This window comes from Chelonoidis abingdonii, chromosome 2 (genome assembly GCF_003597395.2).
Source record: "Chelonoidis abingdonii isolate Lonesome George chromosome 2, CheloAbing_2.0, whole genome shotgun sequence".
Lineage (NCBI taxonomy): Eukaryota > Metazoa > Chordata > Testudines > Testudinidae > Chelonoidis > Chelonoidis abingdonii.
Genome location: NC_133770.1, coordinates 100,316,449 through 100,340,298, shown reverse-complemented (window position 1 = coordinate 100,340,298; position 23,850 = coordinate 100,316,449). Strand labels below are relative to the sequence as shown.

The following is a 23,850-nucleotide window of genomic DNA, read 5'->3' as shown; positions in this document are numbered from 1 at the left end:
GAACTGAAGGGCGGCTGGGTCGGCAGGGGTATATATCCGGCACCATAGCGGCGCCACTCCAGGGGGCGCCCTGCCGACCCACCGAGTGTTGCTAGGGTAAAAATCTTCCGACGAACGTGCACGCGGCGCGCACACACCTAACTGGAATGGATATGAGCAACACATCTCGAAAAACAACAGTTACAAAGGTGAGTAACTGTCTTGTCCTAAATCCATATTTGAACACCTAACTGATCTAATCTGATTACTTCTAGGGCACGTAGAAAGGGTTATCTATTTTCCCCATGCATTAGAAAATGGGGGAGGGGATTAAATGCAAATATAGAGGTGGGGAATTGTTTGAGTGGGAGGAGGATCTGTAGTGAGTTACCTTACATTGGTACACTTAGTGTGCATTTTTAAATTATGCCCAAGTGCCTAGAGGATATGGTCAGATGCTCTTTAACCCTCTAAACAAATCCATAATTAGGCATCTAAATAAAAAGTTCAAGTAAATGTGGATTTAGGAGCTTAATTTTCAGTGTCCAGTTTTTGGCATTTTGGCCCTGGTGTTTTATATATTTCTGACTGCTATATGCACTCAACAGCACTTTACAATTATTAAAATATACAGATGATAGTTCATGGTGAACAATCTGGGTTTTTCTCCCATCAGAAAACAGTTGCTTCACTTGTCTGGATCACATTGCTCAGAAAGTTCTAGAGGGTTCTGTAGCTCTGACCTGGAGGGAAGGCTTCTTCGGGGGAGAATGAGACCTTGAGTAATTAGTGGATAAACTTAAGGCAGTTAACTTGAATATCTTAAGGCTAACTAAATCTAGGTCATAAGCAATGCCTAGGGTTAACACAGAAAGTTAAGCAGAGGAGAAAGAGGCAAATTACCTTATTATCCCTTGACAGGTCAGCCTGGCATTTCTTATATACCCTACAAACCCCGCTCATCGTCACATAGAGAAGTCTAATATAGATGGATTTCTACAGAAATGCTGCACAACTTGGAACTTGTACTTTTTGTGATTCTTCGTGTTCACAATCAGGACTGTCCATAACCACTTCTATAGCCCATCTATAGAAGTGGTTATGGACCTCTCAAAAATTTTAAAAAACAAATGGGACTTGCAGAATGCCAGGAAAGTCATTAGACTTGGTCTCTGTCAAACCAAAGTAGGAAGCATGTGATAAAATCAAAGGTTTATCCTTGAAAATGCCTGGTCAGCAGCACCCTCCCAGGCCTGTCTACCCTGTGGATTTGCCCTGATTCCAGCCACCCCTGGCCACCCACCAGAACAGTTGCACTGGACCAAACCCCTAATGCAGATATGGTAAATTGCAGTTGGCAACAGTGCAGCTTACTGCTGCTTGAAATGGGGTTTGCACCAATACAGCTTACATGGTTGTCTGGTCACTAGTGGATGAAACGAGGGCTAATTCCCGGTGCAGATGAATCTAGGGTTAATTCCCCCAGTTTCCCGAAAGGACTGTATGGAGCACCTCAGCTGTTCTTAACTGGAGATGGTCTCTAATGTATGCAGGTCCCAAGCCATTGAGGGCTTTATAAGGCAAGAACAACACTTTTAATATCCTTCTGGAAATGAACAGAAGCCAATGTAGATCTTGAAGCACAGGTGAGAGGTCTTCCCTGAATGAGGAATGTTAAGCAAATAGGGCATTTCCTTAGCTGAAATCTCTTAATGGTGGTAAGATGTAGCCTATATAGAGTGCACTCCAGTAGTACAATCTCATGGAGACAACAGCATGGATAGACATAGTGACATTCACATTCAAGAAAAGAAGTCACAACCTAGATGGAAGACAGTGTGGTCTAGTTGACAGAACACTGATTAGGACTCAGAAGATCCAGGATCTATTCCTGGTCCTGTTATTAGTCTCTTGGGCAAGCCACATCACCTCTCTGTGACTCAGTCTCCCTATCTGTAAAATGAAGATAATGATATTGACCTCCTTTGTGAAGCATTTTGAGATTTACTGACGAAAAGTGCTATATAAGAGCTAGATATTATTGCTATTATTATGGTTGTGCACAAATGGATGCAAATATTCTTGGCCACTGCTGCAGCGGTGAAATCCAACAGGATGTCCAGGCAGTGAATCTATGTCATAAACACCAGACACTTTCCCTAAACCGAGACAATTGCCTTTGCCTTTCTCCCAAAATCTTCCCACAGCCTATATTCATTATTCCAGTCTTGTCTGGCGTGAGCCTCAGCAAGTTCTCAAGCAAGCTTCAATCTGTTAGGAACTGGGTAAATCATTCAGCTGCACCTACTGGACCAATTAGAATGGATATATAAATCTGGGTGGTATCATCACATGGACTACAGCCCATTTCCTCACTCAGCTTCCTAATGGTCCCATACATATTAGTATGCAGGTTCAGTGTGCAGCTGCTGGGTGGTTGGTGGCCTCTGATATACAGGAGCTCAGACTAGATGATCTGGTGGTCCCTTATGGCCTTAAACTCTATGAGTCTATGACATGCTGAATAGTGGGATGACAAAATGGAACAAATGAGATCCAGTGGAGGTGTTCAGATCTGAATCCCTGTGGGACTTGGGCTAGGAAATGGGTATCTCTGGCTGAATCAGAGACACGTTTTGAAATCTCACAAGCTCTGAAATCTCACAAAAAGATTTGGTTTGGATCTGAGGAATTAGCATCCTGACCATTCCCTACTATTTAAAGGACTCTAAATGTGAAGGTCTGGTTTCAACCCATCTCTAAATATAAAGGATACCAAAAGAAATCACCCTTCACTAAGCTGTAGGTTGTAGATTCAGTGATTGTGTCATGATGAAGTGAGACTTGTCCTTTGCTGCTCTTGTATTCACTGTCATTAACTGCCAGAAACACTGAAACAAAGTGTTGTGCTCATCTCCTCCACAACATTTAAAATTTTATTCATAATGCAGACATACCTTGGAAGGGATGTTATTTTCCCCCATTTCTCTATACAGAAGCGCCGCAGACCATTGCTCCCTCGAAGGGCTGCAAATCCCTCATATGGCACACTAGATGTTCCAGTGACAAACTGCAGGAACCGTAGTCTCTGTTCATTGTTAAATCTCTCCACCGCTGCCCAGAACCACCGTATTACAATATGCCCATCATGGTAACCTGAGAGAGAGAGATTAGAAACATACAAGTTAAGTGGGAACTGGATCTGATGATGTACCATTTCAATACATTTCCACAAAAAGAAATGTGAGCTATTAACTTCTCTTGCTACAAAACCTCAGCCAAAGGACTGATCTAATGATTGATGAGCAATGTCTCAGCCCTCTTGTCTTCTCATCTCTGGATAACTTAATACAGCTAACTAATTTGAAACTACAAAATTAAATGTACCTCAAAGCTCACATTTATAATTCACGTATACAGCCCTTTTCCAAAACATTTTGGCAAATACTCTGGTTATCCATGTTAAATATAAATGACTAAAGTTGATATTCTATATGGTTTATGACAGCTTGATGGAAGGCTACATTTCTGATTCCCAAATACAACCAAGACTGGAGAACTGGATAAATTGTTATATGTATAGTAGATAACATTCAATGATGTTTCTTTAAAACAATGTAATAAGAGGGGTAAAGAAATTAAATCAATGGTCCAGATAGTGAAGCTAGCATAGGAAGGTGCGGGCCTAGCTACCTGCATCCTAGGTCTGAATCACTTTAAGGGGCCATACCCTCTTCATGGCCAATACTAGTCCCTTTTGGGGTTGTACTGATCTCCAACATCTGGAGGGGAATGGCTGCTGCAAGCCCTTCCCTGGCAGACTTTCCACCACAGCTCTGGGCTTGAGATCACGCTAGTGAAAGTAGAATGAACCCAAACTCAATCTGGCTCAATAATTATATTTTAATAACCACCTGAGATAACACTCTATGCAGAAGAGTTAAACTTGAAAACCATTATAGGGAACACTCTTTATGGCTAGTAGCTCAGTGCTTAAGTAACAAATAGGTAAGAATAGTTGGTGGTCAGCCAACAGCCGAAATTTGCGTCTTGTGTTTATGGAGGACAGATCAACTCCATTGAGTTTTCTTGTGCGTTGCAGAGCTGAGAGGCCTGGGGGGACAACCCATTTGCCCATTACTCAACAGTTCCTGCACACACTATGCTCTTTCTTCAAAACAAAATAAGTCCAACTAGTCAGGGCAGGGGATTTAGTGCTGGTGTTGAATGAAGGAGTGAAACATTTTGACTTAGGGGCTTTAACTTAGCGCAGCATTTTATTAGAATGTAACTGGGAGTAGAATTTGGCTCTATTGAAATTAATGAGAATTTTGCCATTGTCTCAATGAGGCCAGGATTTTACTCATATTCTTCAATATAAATAAAGTATAGGCTAAATTCTGCAGTCTCTATTCAGTCAAAACTCCCATTAAGTCAAAGGAATTTTGTCTGAGTAAGATATGAGTAGAAACTGCAAGACCTGTTCCAGTATTAACGTGTCTATTGGCCAAATCATGAGGTCCTTATTTAGTTTTCATTGAGTCCTTCTTGAGAGAAACCGTCTGAATCCAGTGGGAGTTTCCATCAGTAAAAACAGAGCAAACACCGAGTACGCATCTCAGGATGTGGCCCGATAATAAAGAAGGTCCTCCTAAGTATGAGTAGATAGTTTACCTCCACGATATTCTGTGTTGTTACGCCAGTCATTGAGGTCTATTTCTGCAGTGCCTGCAATCACCAGCTCTAGCTCTCTGGCATCAAAAATAGAGACGAGCCTGGAGTCTACAACCTGAAACACAAACCATTCTTGAGCCCACTCTGGACTGGAGGTACAGCAGATGCATTGTCTCAGAAAAACCCAGTCATGGCTCTGATGATTAGCTGCCTACTGTGACTAAGAGCGCATGTCAGCAGTTAGATTCCAATTACCGGCTAATAAATCAGTTGCTCTTCTTTGTCAGTTTGCTGAGAATTTTAATGGTAAACAATGCTGATCTATGAGGAGATTTGATCAGAATGGAATAGCAGAAAGAAAAGGAAATAGTTTGTGCAGAGGACTTCTTCCTACCGCATCTCTTCTGAACAGTGATATTAATGGTCAACTGCATATTAGATTTGCAAAATATAGGGTATATTTTTTCTATATTACTTTTAGTCTGTGTCAGAATATGGTTACAAGATAGCAGCCCTAGTACTTCATGCATGATTCAATTGAGGTTTATCTTCTTAATGGTATTAAAAAAATTCCTTGACAAACTGTACAGTACTGAGATGAACACAGAATATAGAGACAAATATACAGCTTTTCTGCCTTTGTCAGTTTTTGCGGCGGTCGAGCTCTTTCATGAATTCTGCCACAGTGAAACCCTTAGAGCCAGATCCTCAGCTGACGTAAATTGACATAGCTCCAATGACTTCAATGGAACAGTGCCCATTAACACAAGCTTGAAATCCAGCATTTTATATATTTGGGCTAGCCACAGTTTATAGTATAGAATGCTAGATGTCAAACCGCCCTGTGATGAGTTCCTTAGGGATATAGTATGTCTCACTATCTCTGGAAAGTTCTTCTCCTCAATCATGTGTTCATTCTGTACTTCCTCACACTCCAACCCCCAACAGAAGAAGAAAATTTGGAACCCATATTTCACTACTGTGTTTTATACAGCTTAGAACAGCCACTAGTGGCTAGGGGTCAGATTTTCAAAAGTACTTAGGTGCCTAATGATGCAGATACATGCCTACAGACATTTTCAAATGCGGCTGGGCAGCTTAGGAACCGAACTTCCATTGGAAACAATGGGAGTCAGGCACCTAAACTGCATATGGCCTTTTGAAAATCCCAAATTGATCTGCATCATTAGAAGCCTGAATACCTTTGAAAATCTACTTTGAGGAGTCTTATAATCAACAATGGCCTCTACTTGATATTGACTGGAAAATGGAACAAACCGAAAAACTGAAATAACCACAGAAGAAAAATCATTTTACAATTCTATATACTGAGCCTGATTCTCCTCTTGTATGCCCTAGTTTTACTCCAATAAATGTGGATTTACAGCAGGATAACTGAGAGAAGAATCAGGCTCACTATGCTTTATAGACTGACATTTTTTCAAAGTTACCAAAGCCAATACTAACAGTTAATATTGTCGTAGCTCATTAGTCAACAAACTCAGCTTCTGGCCAGGACAGCATATGACATACACAAGAAAAATGAAATGTGGTTTGACAGGACATATGCCAGAAATTCTTATTCTATTTGAATGAAAGGAGACTTCTGTGGGGTACAGCTACCTAGGATAATATCTTAGCAATTTTTTTTGTTTCCTTGCTTGTGATCTTCAGTTCGCTGTGCCTCTAACTGGCAGGCATGAGTGGTGGAAAAGGCAAGAGTCCGGGAACTGACTATATTCTGTAGTCTGAGCAGATAGAGGATTGGATCCTGAAAGTCCTTGTATGGTATACAGCAGGGTGCACAAGGCTGGCAAGTAGAAGACTCATGTGGGTGCAAATGAGATCAAGTGCTAGGCATGGTCTGCTGCACGATAGTAATAAGCCTATCCTGAGTTCCCTTTCCCTTACTTGCAAGTGTGCATGGTGAAAAAGTGGCAGTATGTACACTTGTCTGAGGACACAAGGGCCTAAGTGCTGTCCTCATCTTACCAGTGTGGTGCTTAGCTATGTGCAACTTTCTCTGCTTTACTTTTACTATGAGATAGGACTATTGTTGTGACTGGATAGCAGTAATCTCATTAGTGCAGGTCAGGTTTACCTGTGCTTTTTCTTCCATTCATCATGTTTTATTGTGCAGGATCAAGTTCACATTCATCTACCTTCTCCATTAAACACATCAGCTCCTGATGCTACTACCCCTGCCTGCTAAGGTTTTGAGAATTCCATTCATTTCTAAACTTATCTTCCTAGCCACATCACAGTGCACTGATGTGGTATTGACAGTAGGCTACCCCTGCGCTTGTCACATTCAGATCATGAGTGGTGGATGACGTGAGCAACTTTGTTACTTACTTCATAGAAGCCACGGACTAGAGCCTCTGTTTGCTGAACCACTCCCCGTTCCACACGCCACTTTACCATTCTCTCAATGTACTCCTTCTTGTTCTTTTCTGTCACCTGTGTGTTTGAACCCCCAGATTTCAGCTCTCTTTCTGTCACCTATCAAATAGAAATACATATTGGGGTAGCAATGCAGAGATCACCACGTATTTCAAAATTCAAGGCAGGCTTTGCAAAACGGTACGGCGCAAGCAAAATTTCTGCATTCCTATCAGTCCATCGCATCATTACAGCTCACCCTATGTTGGTGTCTCTCCCACTCCCATCAGAAAAATTAAAGTAATTAGCAGGGGAAAAACATGTTCCAAATGGCATATGCAGATAATGATTCAGATTCTTTGATTCACTGACATCACACTTGGTGAAGTGGGACACATCAAGGTGCCACGATTTTCTCTGCTCAGCCCTTCTTTCCAGCACAGGCTACAGCAGCCATAGAATCATGGAAGCATAGAATATCAGGGTTGGAAGGGACCTCAGGAGGCCATCTAGTCCAACTCCCTGCTCAAAGCAGGACCAATCCCCAACTAAATCAGCCTTGAGAATGCTCCAACTTCTTGTTCCAGCTTGCAGTGACCCCCAGAAACCACTGACCAATTGATCATAGTCAAAACATAGCTCACTTTTACTACATGTGTTCATCCTGCCTTTCCCACCAAGAGCTGCAGGAAGGGTGACTTAGGAGTCAGTCATGCCAGCTATATGCCTGCTGCAAACTTCCTAACCAGGGCAAAGGGAACAGGCCAGGACAGAGAATCCACCCCAGTATTGAGCAAGTCAGACTGTCTCACAGAAGAAATGCAATTAGTTGGTTAACTGTTGGTTCAAAAACTTACCTGTTTCAGTTCAAAAGTTTTACTCTCATGTGACATGCTCCCTTAGGCAACAATTGTTACTGTGAGTAAAGCTAAGTGGAAGTGTATATCAATGGCTATAGAATTTCATAGCATCTTAAGGATTAATTTTAGTTGGTTTGATTGCTGAAGTTTGAGGCAGACAAGAAGTGATTAGAAGGGATTAGCTTTAGGAACCTATGCAGTGAGCATATGATCTTTGGAAGATGTTGCAAAAAATTATCTACTTTGTAATTAAACTAATTTCAAATTCACTCTAATAGATTACAGAAATTAAGAACAATTAAGGGTTTATTTGCATGAACATTTAGTCTGTGGCAAACTGGGGTATGAGTCTACCCTGCTGCAGACAAACTGTCCATGTGGACCTTGCTGCCACGCATTTACACTTCATTAATGCACTCTGATCCAGTCCCATTCAGGCATGTGGCAATTCTCCAAAAAGGGCCATATTTTTGGAGGTTAATGTACGCAATCCAGGGGCGGCTCCAGGCCCCAGCACGCCAAGCGCGTGCTTGGGGCGGCATGCCACGGGGGGCACTTTGCCAGTCACCGGGAGGGTGACAGGCAGGGTGCCTTTGGCAGCATGCCTGCAGAGGGTCCGCTGGTCCTGCGGCTCTGGTCGACCTCCCGCAGGCGTGCCTGCTGAGGGTCCGCTGGTCCTGCGACTCCACCGAAGCTGCGGGACCAGTGTACCCTCCACAGGCACGTCTGCAGGAGGTCGACCGGAGCTGCGGGACTGGTGAGTGGCAGAGCGCCCCCCGCAGCATGACGCCATGCTTGGGGTGGCGAAATGTCTAGAGCCGCCCCTGACCCAACCTACACTCCCCCCACATCTCAGATCCTTTCAAAGCTTATTTTATGTTCTTTTAGATGAAGTATGATAAGCAGCTGTCAAGTGGTGCCATATGACTGTAGGTGAGGTGAAACAATGGTACCCAAAATGAGAAAGTGTCATTTTTTGCACAGTTCCAGAAACACTGCAAAAAGACTACAACTACAGTTTTTACTCTTTAAGTTAATTTCAACATCTTAATGTGGTTATTGGTCAAACACCAATGTATGTCCAAGTGATAATGTATTAAAACGTTTGTATTTGTTTTGCATGGGCAAGTATTTTTTTTTTTAACAGAAATAATGAAGCTGTGGCAACAATGTCATACATCAATATATTGCAATATACTAACATGAAATGTTTTCACATCACATATTCTTAATTGTCAGAGCGTGTCACAAGTGATTATAATAGTTTTCTATATTTTCAAATGAAATTTGCTGACCAGATGAGTTTCTTACTGAAGGTTGTGCACCAGTAGCAGTAGATTGCGTGCCCATAGTTTGTACTGCATAGTGAGTAGATCTAAATGTCTGTGAATTCCTAATGTAATGCTTCTCCATTTGTACATACAATATAGTACATACAATGTAGTCTGCATATATAGGCAATTCAGCTGTAAATGTCTAAGTATGCAGTACTAGTCTTTCAAATATTCTAGAAATTAGCTTTTTAATTCAGTGACATGCATAGGTCAGTATTAGTATTAGAGATGGCAATATACAGCTTCATATTGGGCTTCAATCAAAGTGCTCTAAAATGGTAATTTTGATACTAACATACAGATCTAATTTAGCATAAGTCTGTATATGTGTACAAAATGAAAAATGGTGATAGTGGTGGTGGAATGCTAACAATATAATAAATTTACCACTACAGAGAAATTACAGTATATGAAGACATTGAGCATTGAGCCCTTAATGTTTACATCAAAGAGAAAAAGACTCTTCATAAACTTTGAAAAATGTGTTATTTGTCAGGAAAATCAAAAGAATACAAAACTGTCAAAGCAATCAGTGCTGGACAGAATTCTGTGATGCTGGCAGCAGAAGTCAGGAGAGATGAACTGTATTGGTGGCTACTGGATAAGTTTTCTAGTTTAGATGATATGCCACCAACACTCTGTCACAGGGGTTGCTTTCAGAAATACACAAGCAAGCTGAATGTTGCACACGTCAGAGTTTTACTGAACCCAGGGAAGAAAACAGATTCTGACTCTGATCAGAAAACATCGTGTTCATCTGCTTCTATAGCCAGCAGCGCAAGCATGCCCTTCAGTGATTGTTTGCTTGTGAAAACCACACAAGAAAGACAAGAAACTTAATAAAATAGGAACATTTGAGAGCAACCAATCTAAGGTAGATAGCACATCAAAGACAAGATGATGACATATTGCACTGAATATCTGTAGAAGCCTTGATTGCTTTTATCACTCAACATGCCTTTCTTCCTCTTTGAGTAAAAAGAATCTTAAAGCAAAACCATCTAGTTGCACTGCAACAATACAGTCACATTATGAAATTGCACTTTATCAGCTGATAGAAAAGATAGACAATTATATTATGTACAACAAGAAGGCTCTTCTGGCCAAGCTGCTACAAAGATGTAAACCCCTACTTCCCTCAGATGTAGAAACTGAAAGCCAGTCTAGTAGCAAATTATAGGCAAGATTAGAAAAACATTATGGTTCTCCAATTTCATTCTATAAACAGCATAGAAAATGCATATCTACCATTGTTCCAGGCAGCACAATAACATTAGCTGATGCTATCCAAGCTGCTAGTCATCTGAAGCAGGAACTTAACTCATCCAAATGTTTTATGGCTGTTCTTTTGGCGAATGAGCCTGATTAATAGCTTTCAAATGAGCAAGTGATTTTGTATAATGCTGCTTCAATCCTTTGGTCTGAAATAGCCAAAATGATAGCCTCAGTATGTTATTCAAAGTCAGGTGTTTGTAGTTTATAAAGGACAGCTACTTTTGTGTCCCATTTGGTGCAGGAGTTTGTCTTTTGGTCGGTAGATAATTCAGCCAGCGGTGTCGTCCTCGAGAAGACATTCAAAAGGTGTCTCTCAGTTACAGAGTGCATAGCATTTAAGTGTTCCAGAATGATCACACCTCTGCACACAGGTCTTGCTGCATGGCTAAACCCATGAGTTTGGGTCTCACAATTGACCTGACATACTGTACCTTCATGAATTCTGCAATTATGATGAGCTGAGGCAGTTCATCACTAGTGTTGCAAAAACTGAAGTAGAAAGACTCCAGAGGGGTATGTTAATTTCAAATGGAATTACACCCCTTCAGGCTGGTAGAAATCTCATCCATGAAGGAGACAATAATATAGACATCAGCACAGAGAGCATTGATGGAAAGGTACCTTCTTTTTAATGCTACAGTGATATTTGAAGAACAGTTTGCAGATAGTTCAGCAATATCACTGACCATGGGAAAAAAAAGTCACTTATTCTACCCAGGTAATCAGAGACTCTTATGCCATGTGCAGTATTTGAAAAACCAAGAATACATCCAGAACCAACTCATGATAAAAAAAACACTGAATATAACGAACAATGTCTGAGATCTCTCCTGGAGTCTCTTAAGACTACTACTTCATAACGTTCTACCAATACCAAATTGCATTGATATTGTTCACACTCATGTGATTCCATTTTGGTCTAGTTTCAAGCACAAGCTTGCAACAAAGAAAGAGCATCTACACAGAAATTGCATATGTACCTATTGTGGATGAAGAACAAATGGAGAGATTTGTGACAGGTGCACTTGATTCTGATGGGACACATAGCTTCTTCAGCCTAGTCAAGAACTCAGTCATCAAAACATTTGCAGACATGGCCAAGAAGATCAAATTTAAATTTGACAATTGAGGGACAATCACAGCAGCGATCAATCCAGCAATTGTTTTCCACAGAGTCCTGCTCTTAGCAAGATGGAGATGATGTTTCAATGGCAACTGTTCTTTGTCACCGAAGAGGACAGGTGCCTGTGTTCTTGCATGCTGATGGAACAGTGAGAACAACAGACAAAGCTGAATTAGGGCATGAGTTGGAAGTTCAAGCTGAAAGAATCCATCAGCTAAGAGAATGCAACTAGGGATATGTCTACACAGCAAAGAAAAACCCACGGCTGGCTCATCCACACTGTCCTAGAGCCTGGACTCCAGTCCAAGCCTGAAGTCTACACAGCAATGAAACAACCCTGCAGCCTGAGCCCTATGAGCTGACTTAGTTGGCACAGACCAGCAGTGGGTTTTTCTTTGCTGTGCAGACACATGCAAAAAAACCACTGTGTACATCAAAGATGCCAACACTGTGATACAAATGATGGCTGGAGATAAATTCCATACATTCATTGTATTGGCTGCTGAGTACTTGAGGCAGGTCCTAAAAGGATTTGAGAAAGCTAATTCTGTAATCAGAGTCTTTGACATATGACAACAGTAACTCTTTGAAAACTGCAGAAAGACAGCACTGGACATGGTCTAAGGTTGGACGCAAAAAATACTAGGTGATTGGTGGACACCCTTTGCCGCCATGAAAAAAGTTTCTAAATGTGGCATCCAACAGCAGTCACTTGTAAAATTCTTCTGTGAATATATGGTTCAAAATGCACCTTCTTGTTGGAGGCTTTTACAATGGGGAAGTAGCAAAGTCCATCACCAGTGGGGTGTTGAAGTCCAAGACTTGTACAGTACTCAAGAAAAAGAGGATGCAATGATGCCTCTGCATGCTGTATGTGTTAATATGGCTTTTGGGCCTTCTGGTGTCAAAGTAACCATAGTAATTAGGTCACTTGACACAGAAGGTTTGGTTCTTGTGGTTCACTACTTTTCAAAAACAGAACACATATATAGCATGTAGATTGAAAGAGGCACCATTATCAGCACAACTGAGAAGTGTCGCTTCATACCTGTGCATGCAATTTGTGACGCACTCACTCCTGACTTCTGCAACATACTTCCTGATGTGTCATCCCTATTTAGTACTGGAAAAAAAAAATCTGTCTTTGATGCTGTCAAAACAAATGCTCCAGAGGTCTTGCCAAATTGGGAGAGAGTGACAGACAAGCTGCAATTTCTGCAGCAAGGAAATTGTTAGCAGCGATGTATGACCAGCATAAGAAAGAAAAGGACACCTATAGAAATCTGAATAGCTTGCACCTCAATCTAGCCATCAAAAAGGACAAGTCACTGGGCAAACTCCCACCAGGTGAGGACAGTTTTGAAGAGCATGTCTAAAGAGCATATTGGCAAACAAAGATTTGGATGTCTTTGCACATAGGTGAACAAGATATTGGATCACCACTGCAACATGGATGGAAAAATGTGGATGATGAACTACTTCCTGTATTCTTCAAGGGCCCAGTGGCTTCTAAGCTTCTACAAGACTTTATTTGTGCCTGTACCAGTAGGGGCCCACTGCACAATCAACTGTGTCTATACTCAGAACAATCTTCCCTGCACAAAACTGTACACATGCCAAAGCAATGGAGACCACACACTCTCAATAGAGATCATAATGGTGAACAAGATGAATATGAAGTTGACTAGAAATGTCACCAGCTCTATTACAGTTCAATTATACTTGTTCAAATTCATTATTCAGTTTTGTTTCACCCTTTAGATAGTTGTCGTGATGCTTTGAGGTCACAAAGAAATCCAATTTTATGTTTTGCAATAATACATAGAGTCATTAATCTAACAGAAACTAATGCAAATATTTCAAAGTTTTAATTGTGGAATGTATTATTGTTTATCCTGTTTCTATGGTAATGGCACCACTTGTTAGTGTCACATCATACGTTATCTTAAAGTAGACAGAATAAGCTTTCCAATGATGTATTATGTGCACGTGAATAGAGAAGGTACATTAAACCAACAAATCATGATGTCGTCTACTCACCTGATTTCAAATAGGACTACATGAAAATACATTAACAAACTGTTAATGTACATCAGCAGGGTTCACATAGACAGTCTGCGGAAGGCTAGTGCAAGTAGATTCACACCTCAGCTTGCCACAAACCATATGTTTGAGTAGACAAGCCCTAAAAAAAATGATTTAGAAAGTGATGGAACCTCCTTATGCCCTTTTCAGTTTTCTGCTGCCATAGCAGTGATGTCTACTATAGATAATGAATGGGCTGCATACATGATTTATATGTTTATTAGTCCAAGAGACTGCATACAAAGCATATATAATATGATCTTCATTATTCTGCCCATTGACAGGGACTTAGAGTAGCATCATGAATTATGGAAACACTTGATGATTCATCCAAGCTCAAGCTTTAATGAGAAGCAATAAGAGCAAGTAAGGGTAACCAGGGTAAAGTTAGACATAATGGGCTAGATTCTCAGCTGATGTACATGGACTCCAATGGAGCTGCACTCATTTACACCAGCTGAGACTTCGCCCCAGGGCTCAATTTCATCCCTGACGATAGTGCATAGTTGTGATAGATTCATGAAAGCCCCTGTTCAGCAAAGCAGTTATGTACATCTAGCTTTAAGCAAGTACTTGAGCCCCATTGTCCCAAATCTCTTGCAGGATTTCCCAAAACATGCAGCCTTCCTGATGATTGATTTCTTCAGCTTCTTATTATTTCTATATAGTATACTCCTGTTAATCCGAATCCTCATTATCTGATCCTCTGCATTATCTGATTCTCTTCCTTGTCCCCCATGTATCTAAGCTGATGAGCAGAGACCCCTAGGCTTAATTGCAGCAAGGAGGACAAGCCCCTGGACACAGAGAGGCCACCCTGCTGCTGAATGTGCAGAAAACCCTTGGGAGTGAGTGAACAGAGCTGTGACAGCAGAGCTGCAGAGGGACTTGTGTGCTGCCACAGGGACAGTGACACACAATCCCTGCAGGTGCAAGGCGCAAGAAAGACTGCAATCTTGGTGGGGTAGAGCTGAGTCCCAGGCTGCACACAAATGTCCCTTTTAGATTTTGTTTGCCCTATCCATCCTTTGAGATGCAGCTCCCAAATATTAATAGAGCTACCACTGTCATTTACACTTTGGTAAAGTATTCACCAACTCTTTAAATGATCCAACAACTCTTCAAAGTTTGGACTTATCTGTGAGTAATACATAATTCCAGGTTTCATTCTTCCATTTCCTAAGCAATAACGTCAATGAGAGTCTTCTCATGGATTTATCATGTAACATTTATATTGAGGTAGCACCTAGAGGCCAACCTGATTGGGGCCTCAGTGTGCTTGGTGCTGTACAAACATTCCTAAAATGACAGTCCCTGCCCCCAAATCCTTAAAATCTAAAAGGAGATTAGGGCCAGATTCTGATGCTCTTATTCAAAATGAAAGTCACCTTATTCCACCAGTAATCCCAGCGAAGTCAATGGGTCTGCTTGTGAAGTAAAGTACTAGTCAACTGAGTAATGGTATCAGAATCTGGCCCTAAGCTGTTCATCTGTTTTAGTACTATCAGATATCTTGATCTTTGCTTTTAAAAACCATCTCATTTGTAGCATGCAACAAAATTCCACTTAATGATGTTCATCTTCTCTTTGCAAAGAGCGTAATTCTAGGTACCGAGCCACACCAGTTGTGCTCTCAGATGACTGAGCACAACTCCCATTGATATTTTCACTTACCTTCATTGTCTACTACTATAAATATACATGTAACTCATCTGTCTGTACAGTGTATCTGCATAACTTTGTTTGTCTGTCTACATCTTTATGCATTAGTTTTAAATTGCCATTTCTGCCAGAAGAACCACTGCATCATCATTTGCATGTCATGCAAAATTTTGCTCAAAGCCAAGAAAACAGTTGAGGGTTGGGCTGTGTAGAACAATCCTATCTCTTCTGAAGAGGCCCCAATCCTTGTAATTCCTTATCTCGTCCCCTGGATTCCGTTTTTGACTCTTGTCCTTCCTCGCTCCCCCTCTTTCCCTTGTCATTAGTCTCTACCCTCTAGTTCCTTTCCACAGAGTTCAACCTCAACCTTGAAAATACCCTTCTGCAGGCTCTTCTGCTTCCAAGATCCTTATTGCTGACCCTACTGTTTACTCCTGCTGCCAGACTTTCTCTGCTCCAACTCTATTCTTGATCTCCTCCAGCCTGGCTTATGCCCTTGCTACTTCCCTGGAAAGTCACAGGGAAAATATTTTACTTTGATCTCTCTGCTGCCTTTGAGACTACCAGTCAAACCCTCATCCTGAACTTTCTCCTTTCGCTCAGCTTTGACACTTCTTTAGCCTTCAGCATCTCCTTTGGTGGCTCTTAATCCTGCCCCTAACTCCTCACTGGTTTCTCTTGGGGCTCTGTCCTCTCTTGCTTTTTTCTAGGCAACTTCATTCATGCTCACAGTGTTACCTACTGTCTCCATGCTGATGACTGCCAAATCTGCCTCTCTTTCTTCATCTTTCCCTTTTTGTACAGTCTACCATCTCCAACTGTTCTTCCTACATCTCCTCTTTGATGTTGTAATAGCCTCCTACTCAGATTTGAACCTTAGCGTTCATAAACTGAGAAGCTAACATGAAACCTCCAAGCTTAAATTACCAGCTTGGATCTGATCTCGCTGCCACCAATCAGGATTCAGGGCTCCTGATCGCCCCCGGGTCGCCCCAACCCTATCCCTGGGGGACCCCCAAGACCCAGAACCCCTGGGTCTCCCTATCTCATCCCCAGCTTCCCCCCTCCCTGGGTTAGCCTGAGCGATGCCGTACTAAACTCCTTGACTGCAAACCATCGAGGGCAATTTACCTCCCCCTGAGGCTATGCATTCAAACCTGGTCAAGCTAAGACAAAGAGATTTTCTCCCTCCCTTCGGACCGTAACTTTAACCAGAGAAACCAAAAACCTCAACCAGGTTTTAAAAAGAAAACTTTATATAAAAAGAGAGAAATTACATAGAATATCAACTCTGCATTCAAGAATCAATACAGGGCTATTGCTTATAAGGAATTAGGAATAAACAGTCTGATTCAAAAAATAGCCAATTTAAACCAGTCCAGCAAAGTACACACATGTAAATACAACTACAATATAAACCTATTGCTTTTCCTTTTGTACTTACAACTTGGTAACAGCAGGGTAGAAAGAAGCTTGGAGATAGAAAGAAAAGTTGTTCTCTCATAGCCGAAAGAAACCAAAAAGACACAGACTAAAGCGAAACCCCTCTAGAGGTTCCCTCCCTTGCTTTTAAAAATCCGGTTTCCTGATTGGTCCTCTGGTCAGGTGTTTGGTTCCCTTTGCAGGTAAAAGAAACATTAACCCTTAGCTATCTATTTATGACAGATGTCCCACCACTATCTCATTGGGCCAAATTCAATTGGGTCATATGTGGCGGTGTAAAATACACAGATTATGCTCTCATTTACAAAAGTGTAAATGTAAAGTAACTCCACTGAAATCAATAGCGCTATTCTGAATTTATATTGGTGTAACTCAAAGCTAAATTTGGCCTCATGCCTAAGTTGGTTAAACAAACACACACACAAAAACAAAACAAACAATCAGGTATAAGTGGCAGAAGCGTAATTACTGGGGGTGCATAACTAAGGGTAATTTATATGCCCAGTGCGCAGAAGGAGGTGAGGATAGGAGGAATAGCAACTAATAGGAAAGTGCAAGGCAAAGTAGTGATGAGGGTTGCCATACCATACATAGTTGTTCCCCCCGTCCTTTCAGTCACAACAACATGTAAATTACATCCTTTGCCCACATTCACCGAATAACAAATCTGTCTGAATTACATCCTAGAAAGCGGCACTGTATTCCACTTTAGAGAATTCCATCTGCTCATCAGTGTGTGGCTGACGAGGCCTGTAGGGAAGCCAGGGCTGGTATTGTACACGGTAGACTCCAAGAATAACTGTGTGCATTGAAATAGATTGCTTATAAGAAACAAAAGGCAAGAGATGAAAATGGCCTTGAAAAGGTTAAAGGAATTTACTATGAATCTGTTCAAATAGAATGATGTTCGTTGTGTTTGACTATGTCAGTTCCAAATCTGTTTTTCAAATTCTGTGATGGTTTGTCACATAGCCATACTCACCTGTCCAAACACCTCCTCATTCACTGTGAAAGTGAGATCCAGGATATCAGTGATGTTGTTATCCTTCATCCACTGCAAGCTCTGATGAAACTCCTCATCCAGGTACTCCAAGTCACTTAAATCACATGGCCTAATTGTATAGCAAGACAGAGAAACCATGAGGAAGATATAACCTTATATGTACCAGGATGATGGTTTACTGCTCAGAACATGTACAGTGTTTTCTTATGACAAAGCTCTGACAAAAGCTGATGCCCTTTTGACTTTATACATACACCTTTTGTTAAAACACCAAACACGTGGACTGCAGAACATTAAATATCAGTAAAAGGGAATGACGTGCATTTTAAAAGCGACATCACTGCAAATTCAGATTAATCCTCACAGACTTTAAGGTCAGAAGGGACCATCATGATAATCTAGTCTGACTTCCTTCATATTGCAGCCACAGAACCTCCTCCACTAATAGACCCCTAACCTCTGGCTGAGTTACTGAAGTGCTCAAATCATGATTTAACCAACCATTTCAGCTAAACATTCCTCTGAGTCTGAGTCTGTCGATATATATCAGTTCATTCAGCTGAATCTTGGTATATTTTGTGTGTCTTTTCTTATTGCATAAAATTGATTAAAGAGCAATAGACAAGCCATTAAAATATCAAAACATTTCAATGAGCATTAAAAGTAATACATTACTGGGCATCTCCTGGTTGTCATTGTGTATGACAGCTCAGCAAAACCCACAAGAAACCTGTAATGCTTTTAACATATTAACAGTTGGGGAGGGAGGATAGCTCAGTAGTTTGTACATTAGCCTCCTAAACCCTAGGGTTGTGAGTTCAGTCCTTGAGGGGGCCATTTAAGGCAAAAATCTGTCTGGGGACTGGTCCTGCCCTGACCAAGGGCTTGGACTGGATGACCTCCTGAGGTCCCTTCCAACCTTATATTGTATGATTAAACATAATTAACAAATGCTTACACTGAAAAAATTCCAAATAATGGAGCTTGGGCAATTATAGTTTTTCCAGTGACATGCAAGATAACTCATTTTGTTTAGAGAAAAGAATTGTTTCTCTGTGGACTGTCCAATTAAACAAGCTTTTCAGTGACCCATACCCCATTTAAATGGTTCGGACCACATTTTCCTAATATTAAAATTTAGGAATGTGGACCAACATTTTCAAAAGTGGGTGCTTAACGCCAATGCTTTTTAGCCCTTTAATCAACCCTGTTAATATTAAAGAAGGGCACAGTCTGGGGTGGGGGGAAGGAAATGATTAAATCTCCCTCCCATCAGCCCAAAAAAAAACAGTGGAAGAACTTGAAAACTAAGGTCCCAGTCCTGCAATGAGCTCCACAAGGGTTTGTTTCTGCAGAGATCATGGCAGGGTCAAGGCCCAAGTCTCTGTTGATTGCATTCATATACTTACAGCCTCAGCAGTGCTTTATAGAATGGCCTTGTGAAGAAAGCGTCGAGAAGGTACTGATGAATGAGAGCAAGGCCAAGGATACGACCACTGAACTTGAACCTAGGACACAAATAACACACAGTAAATGATGTGTAACTCAGAACATACCAGTGTAGGAGCTTATATATATATATATGTGTCAAATGTCTTGTACTGAATTTGGCCTCCTTAACATGTTCATCTGCCCACTGTGATGGGGTGCCTGCCCCAAACTGGGCTTTAAGAGGTTAATAAAGCCCTACGGAGGCTGCACAGGAGGCAACCAATCGGAGAAGGGCTGAAGGGAACAGCCAATCAGGGCCAAGCAGGCCCATATGAAAAGGGAGCCGCAGGGCTGAGAGCCCAGGGAGGAAGGACTGTGTTTCTGGAGGGCTGAGAGAACTGCCAGCACCCTGGACAGAGAGGTGCAGCGAGCAGGGTCTAGGGGAGTGAGAGATAGCTCCTAGCTGGCTGCTGGGGTTTGCAGGCTGAGAGCCTGAGGCAAGGGCAAAGAGGATGCTGGGGCCATGAGGAAGTAGGCAGACAATTTGCTGCAGTTGCTACTAAAGGAAGTGGCTGAACAGCAGACTGCAGGTCCCCCAAAGGGGAGAGCACAGCGTGTGTGGCATGGCCAGAGGGCTGCATTGCTAAAGAGGACGCCCCGGTCCTTGGAGAGATGTGGGTCCTAGAGCAGGAGTGATGGTGGCAAGGCACCACCTGAAGAGGGTGCACTAATATGGGGAGCTAATCTCCAAGACAGCCAGCAGGAGGCGCCACAGTGATGAACCCTGTCATACCACTCATCATAACAGATTAAGGTCCCCCGCACAGAAAGCAAACTTTTATTGAGAAACAGTTGTGGTTTTAGCTCCTATGGTTGCAGTGAAAACTTTCCAAACATGAACTGAGTGTCACTGATGCAAAACTATCACAGAGCTGTCTTCCTGAGTCGGCAGACAGACTGAAACAGCAGCTTTAAGAGATGTTAACAGTCCCATTCATCTTAGTAAAGTGTGAACTTTTAGACATAACAATGGCACTTTAACAGCCAGATTTCCAAATAATTCTTGTGCACAATTACTGCAATTCTGCGCACAGATCAGGCAAGTACATGTGCAAATGGCAAACAACAAAAATAGCAGCGGTCCTAAAAGTGCCCTGAATCCCTTTGTCCCACTGAGATGCTGAATGCAATATTAACTTCATGAACTAAATGTTAAGTTATTATATAAGGCAGACATTCTTCCCTTGATCTTTGAATAAGCCTCCCACTGTTATCAGTTGAAGATCTGCCGTGACTCAGCATGATAACCCTCTAGCGTAGATGCAGCCAACAGAAGTTCTGTTGGTGTAAGCAACACTACTTCCCTCAAGGACATTAGCAAGAGACGCATTCTTCCACTGACATAACTGCGTCTGCACTGGGGGTTTGGTTGGGATAGCTATGTCGATTAGGAGTGATTTTTTCCCCACACCCCTGACCACGTAGCTAAACCAATATAACTTTTAAGTGTAGACCAAGACTCATATTATGATTTGAGCCCCTGAGACAGTCTATATCCCAGTTTTCTACAAATTGTTCAGGATTCCCATATCTAGTTTAAACAGATGCAATAATGTGGCAGCGATACATAGTTCTTTCAGCCAACTAGATTATAAATAAAATGAAATCGTATTTCACAATAAATGGAAATGACACTGCTGCTGTGGTAAAACACACATGCCCGTATGAAAAAGTAATACTATTTTTAGTGTATGTTAAATAGTTCGCTTTTTAATCTGGGAACTCCTCTGTACTGTGAAAATGCTGGTGGTCTTAGATGGACCAGAGGCCAGAGACAAACATGAGTGTGTATATCATGCTGAAGTCCACTGGGCATTATGGTTAGAATGGCCTGGGAGACAGGAAACCTGAGTTTTACTAATTGATTTGCTGTGTGACCTTGGCTAAATCATTTCCCTTCTTTATGCCACTTTCCTTGCTGTAAAATGGGGATCATAAAGTTTATCTACCTTTGTAAAGTACTCTTAAGACCCTCAAGTCATTTTACATTACCAGACAATAAATGGTAGTAAAAATGTTTGTTCACCACTAACCTGGGTCCGACTTTAATCAGTGACCTAGATGTGAAAGACTGTAATTTTAACAATTATCCCTGAAAACTGGTAATGACGTTCATGCATGTCAGAACAATCTGGTTATAAAAATCTGAATTACTTCGTGTATATGTCTTGTGTTATGGTGTTTGATGATAATCTGCTGCATCTCTACTCTTTAATAGGTAACCTCCCACTTATTCCAGCTTTAGAACCTTGCTTTTGGAGGTAAAAATGTATGACTGATTTCACAATGGGAAATTTTTATTTTAAAAAAGAAGCTGCTTATCAGTCCAAAAGAAAAAAATAAAACTTAAATGTGAACACTCTAAGCATAAGGTGCTTTGAATTGATTGACATACTAGTAAAATTGTACAGAACCAAAAAAAAAAAACATATCAAAAGCAAGAAACCGTTCCTTCCACTCCAGGGAAAAGCACACCGATCCCTTTTGCACACAAATGATACGTATGCCTTGCTGTAATAAAAGCAGCAATGAATATCTGTTCAGTCAACTCTCATGGGATAGAACAAGTGCTTAGTCTGTCAAATGGGGCACAGAATGACAGTGGTCCCAGTTAGCATTTACATCTCCACAGGAGCCGCCTGTGTGTCCCTGCTGCCAAAAGTAGGCACATATGGTATATAGCTAACTATTAACAGAAGTGTGATTATATGACCCTTACAGCTGTTTCCATACCAGCAACAAAAGGCAGCTGTTGGGAATGTTTAGAACCCGTTTCACTTCACTTGTGGTCCAGTGCAATGTTTCCAGCAAAAAGCAATTAAAGAGGGGAGCTGACACAATGAAAGCACAGTGGACAACTAAAGGTGGAAAAAATGCCTGAAGTGTTGACTGTAATCCGTCAGACTGAGAGTCAGGTCCATTTGTCCTAAATGATGCAACTGGTTTTTTACTTTCTCCATCATAATTTTTGAAAGTGAAAGGTCAAAATACAATAAGCATAGAGTACTCCATTGCCAGTAGGCTCACTCTATACCCTCTCAGGTGAGCATAGAGGAGGATGATTTTTTGGTGGAAACTCTTTGGAATCATGTGAAACTGAAGGTAAATGTCTAGGGAAGTACTACCTAGTTTGAGACTCTGATTCTGCTAAGAAACTGTTGGAACATGGTGCTGGCTCCAGTCTGAAGGATTTAGGGTATGATATAATTAGGTGAGATATCCCCTTCAGAGAAAACAAGGCTTATTTACAGAATAAACAGTGTTGAGGTAAAGCTGACTGGAGGGCAAAGTACCTTCCTTAAGCTGACATGTTTATTTTACTGAGCAAGTGTAAATTGCTTATTAGAGGTAAGGATTTGTTTTAGCAAGAGAGGCAGGTTGGGAGAGTGGTGTGGTTATGTGAGGACCCAATTCTACCCTGTTTCTTTCAACACCCGTTCTCCCTCCTCCTGCAAGACAATGATTGAATCTGAGTAACATACTTATAGCAGAGAAGGGAAATGGGGGAGGAAAGAGGGAGGGTAGTTAATCAACAGGAAATGGTGGGAGGAGGGAGAGAATTAATGAGTAGGAGAGCTGCTCTGGTTTAATTGGCTATTGACACCCTCCGTCCACTCAAAAAGGACATTGTGTGCAACTGCCTTCTCGCTTCTAATAATGCTACTCTTTGACCAGTTTGCAGGAGTTTCCTACAAATTCCTACACCTTCTGATAATTTCACAGTTGTGCTTAAATTAGAGCTGATTGTAACACGGCTCATGCTGTATTCCAGTGATCTTATCCTTTTATACTGCTGCTGAAGAACCTGTTTTCATCCCTAAAGCAAATTTCTTGTGTGTCAAACACTGTTCGACTGTTAATTTGAACAGATTAATTTTAGGCTTCATCTAAAAGAACTTGAATGAAGAGGGCTGCACTCAAGCCTTCTTGAGGGGCCTTCTGTAGTGAAGTTTAGACAACTGTACTGTGAGAAAAGGATACTCAGCAGACATAGCCAGCTACATAGGTATCATTTTCACAGCAATAGGGCAAAGATATCTGGGGCAAATGGAATGCTGGAAATAAAGAGATACAGTAGTGTTGCAACTCCTGCGATTTTATCATGAGTCTTGCAATATTTAGTGTTTTACCTGAAGCCCCAACTCCTGGAGACAAGTGGTTAGATGAAAAATCTCAGCTTTCATTTGTTTTTTAAAAAGTTGCTAGCATCAAGGATGTGGAGAAACGTGACCCAGCTGCATCCAAATGGCTCATGTAGCAGAAAAGAAATGAAAATAACTGAAGAAGTATTATATTTACAGAAATCTCATGATTTATAAACCAATCTTGTGATTTTTGAGGCCTGACTAATGAGTTTTTGAACCTTGCGGATTGGCAATACTGTGCAGAGGGACCACAGAAGGAGGGCCTGAAGGGGAAAAAAGGACAGTTTCAAACTGTTCCTTCCCCACAAAATGCCAAGCTGTCCTTTGAGCAGTGGTTTGGAAGCCACCAGCCACTTTCTACTGGAAAAACTAAATTGGGACTGGCCCAACATTC

General features: G+C 41.4%; 1 protein-coding gene across 1 annotated transcript in view; it reads right to left on the bottom strand.

Annotated features, from left to right (window-relative positions):
- The window catches only part of HECW1 (HECT, C2 and WW domain containing E3 ubiquitin protein ligase 1), a 395,944-nt gene that overhangs the window by 13,130 nt on the left and 358,964 nt on the right, over positions 1–23,850 (bottom strand). Inside the window, exons 24-28 of the mRNA XM_075062598.1 lie at positions 19,230–19,328; positions 17,800–17,929; positions 7,009–7,155; positions 4,654–4,768; positions 2,937–3,135 (exon numbers count right to left, since the gene is read on the bottom strand). Coding sequence (XP_074918699.1) covers positions 2,937–3,135; positions 4,654–4,768; positions 7,009–7,155; positions 17,800–17,929; positions 19,230–19,328 — 690 coding nt within the window. The remainder of the gene's footprint in view (positions 1–2,936; positions 3,136–4,653; positions 4,769–7,008; positions 7,156–17,799; positions 17,930–19,229; positions 19,329–23,850) is intronic.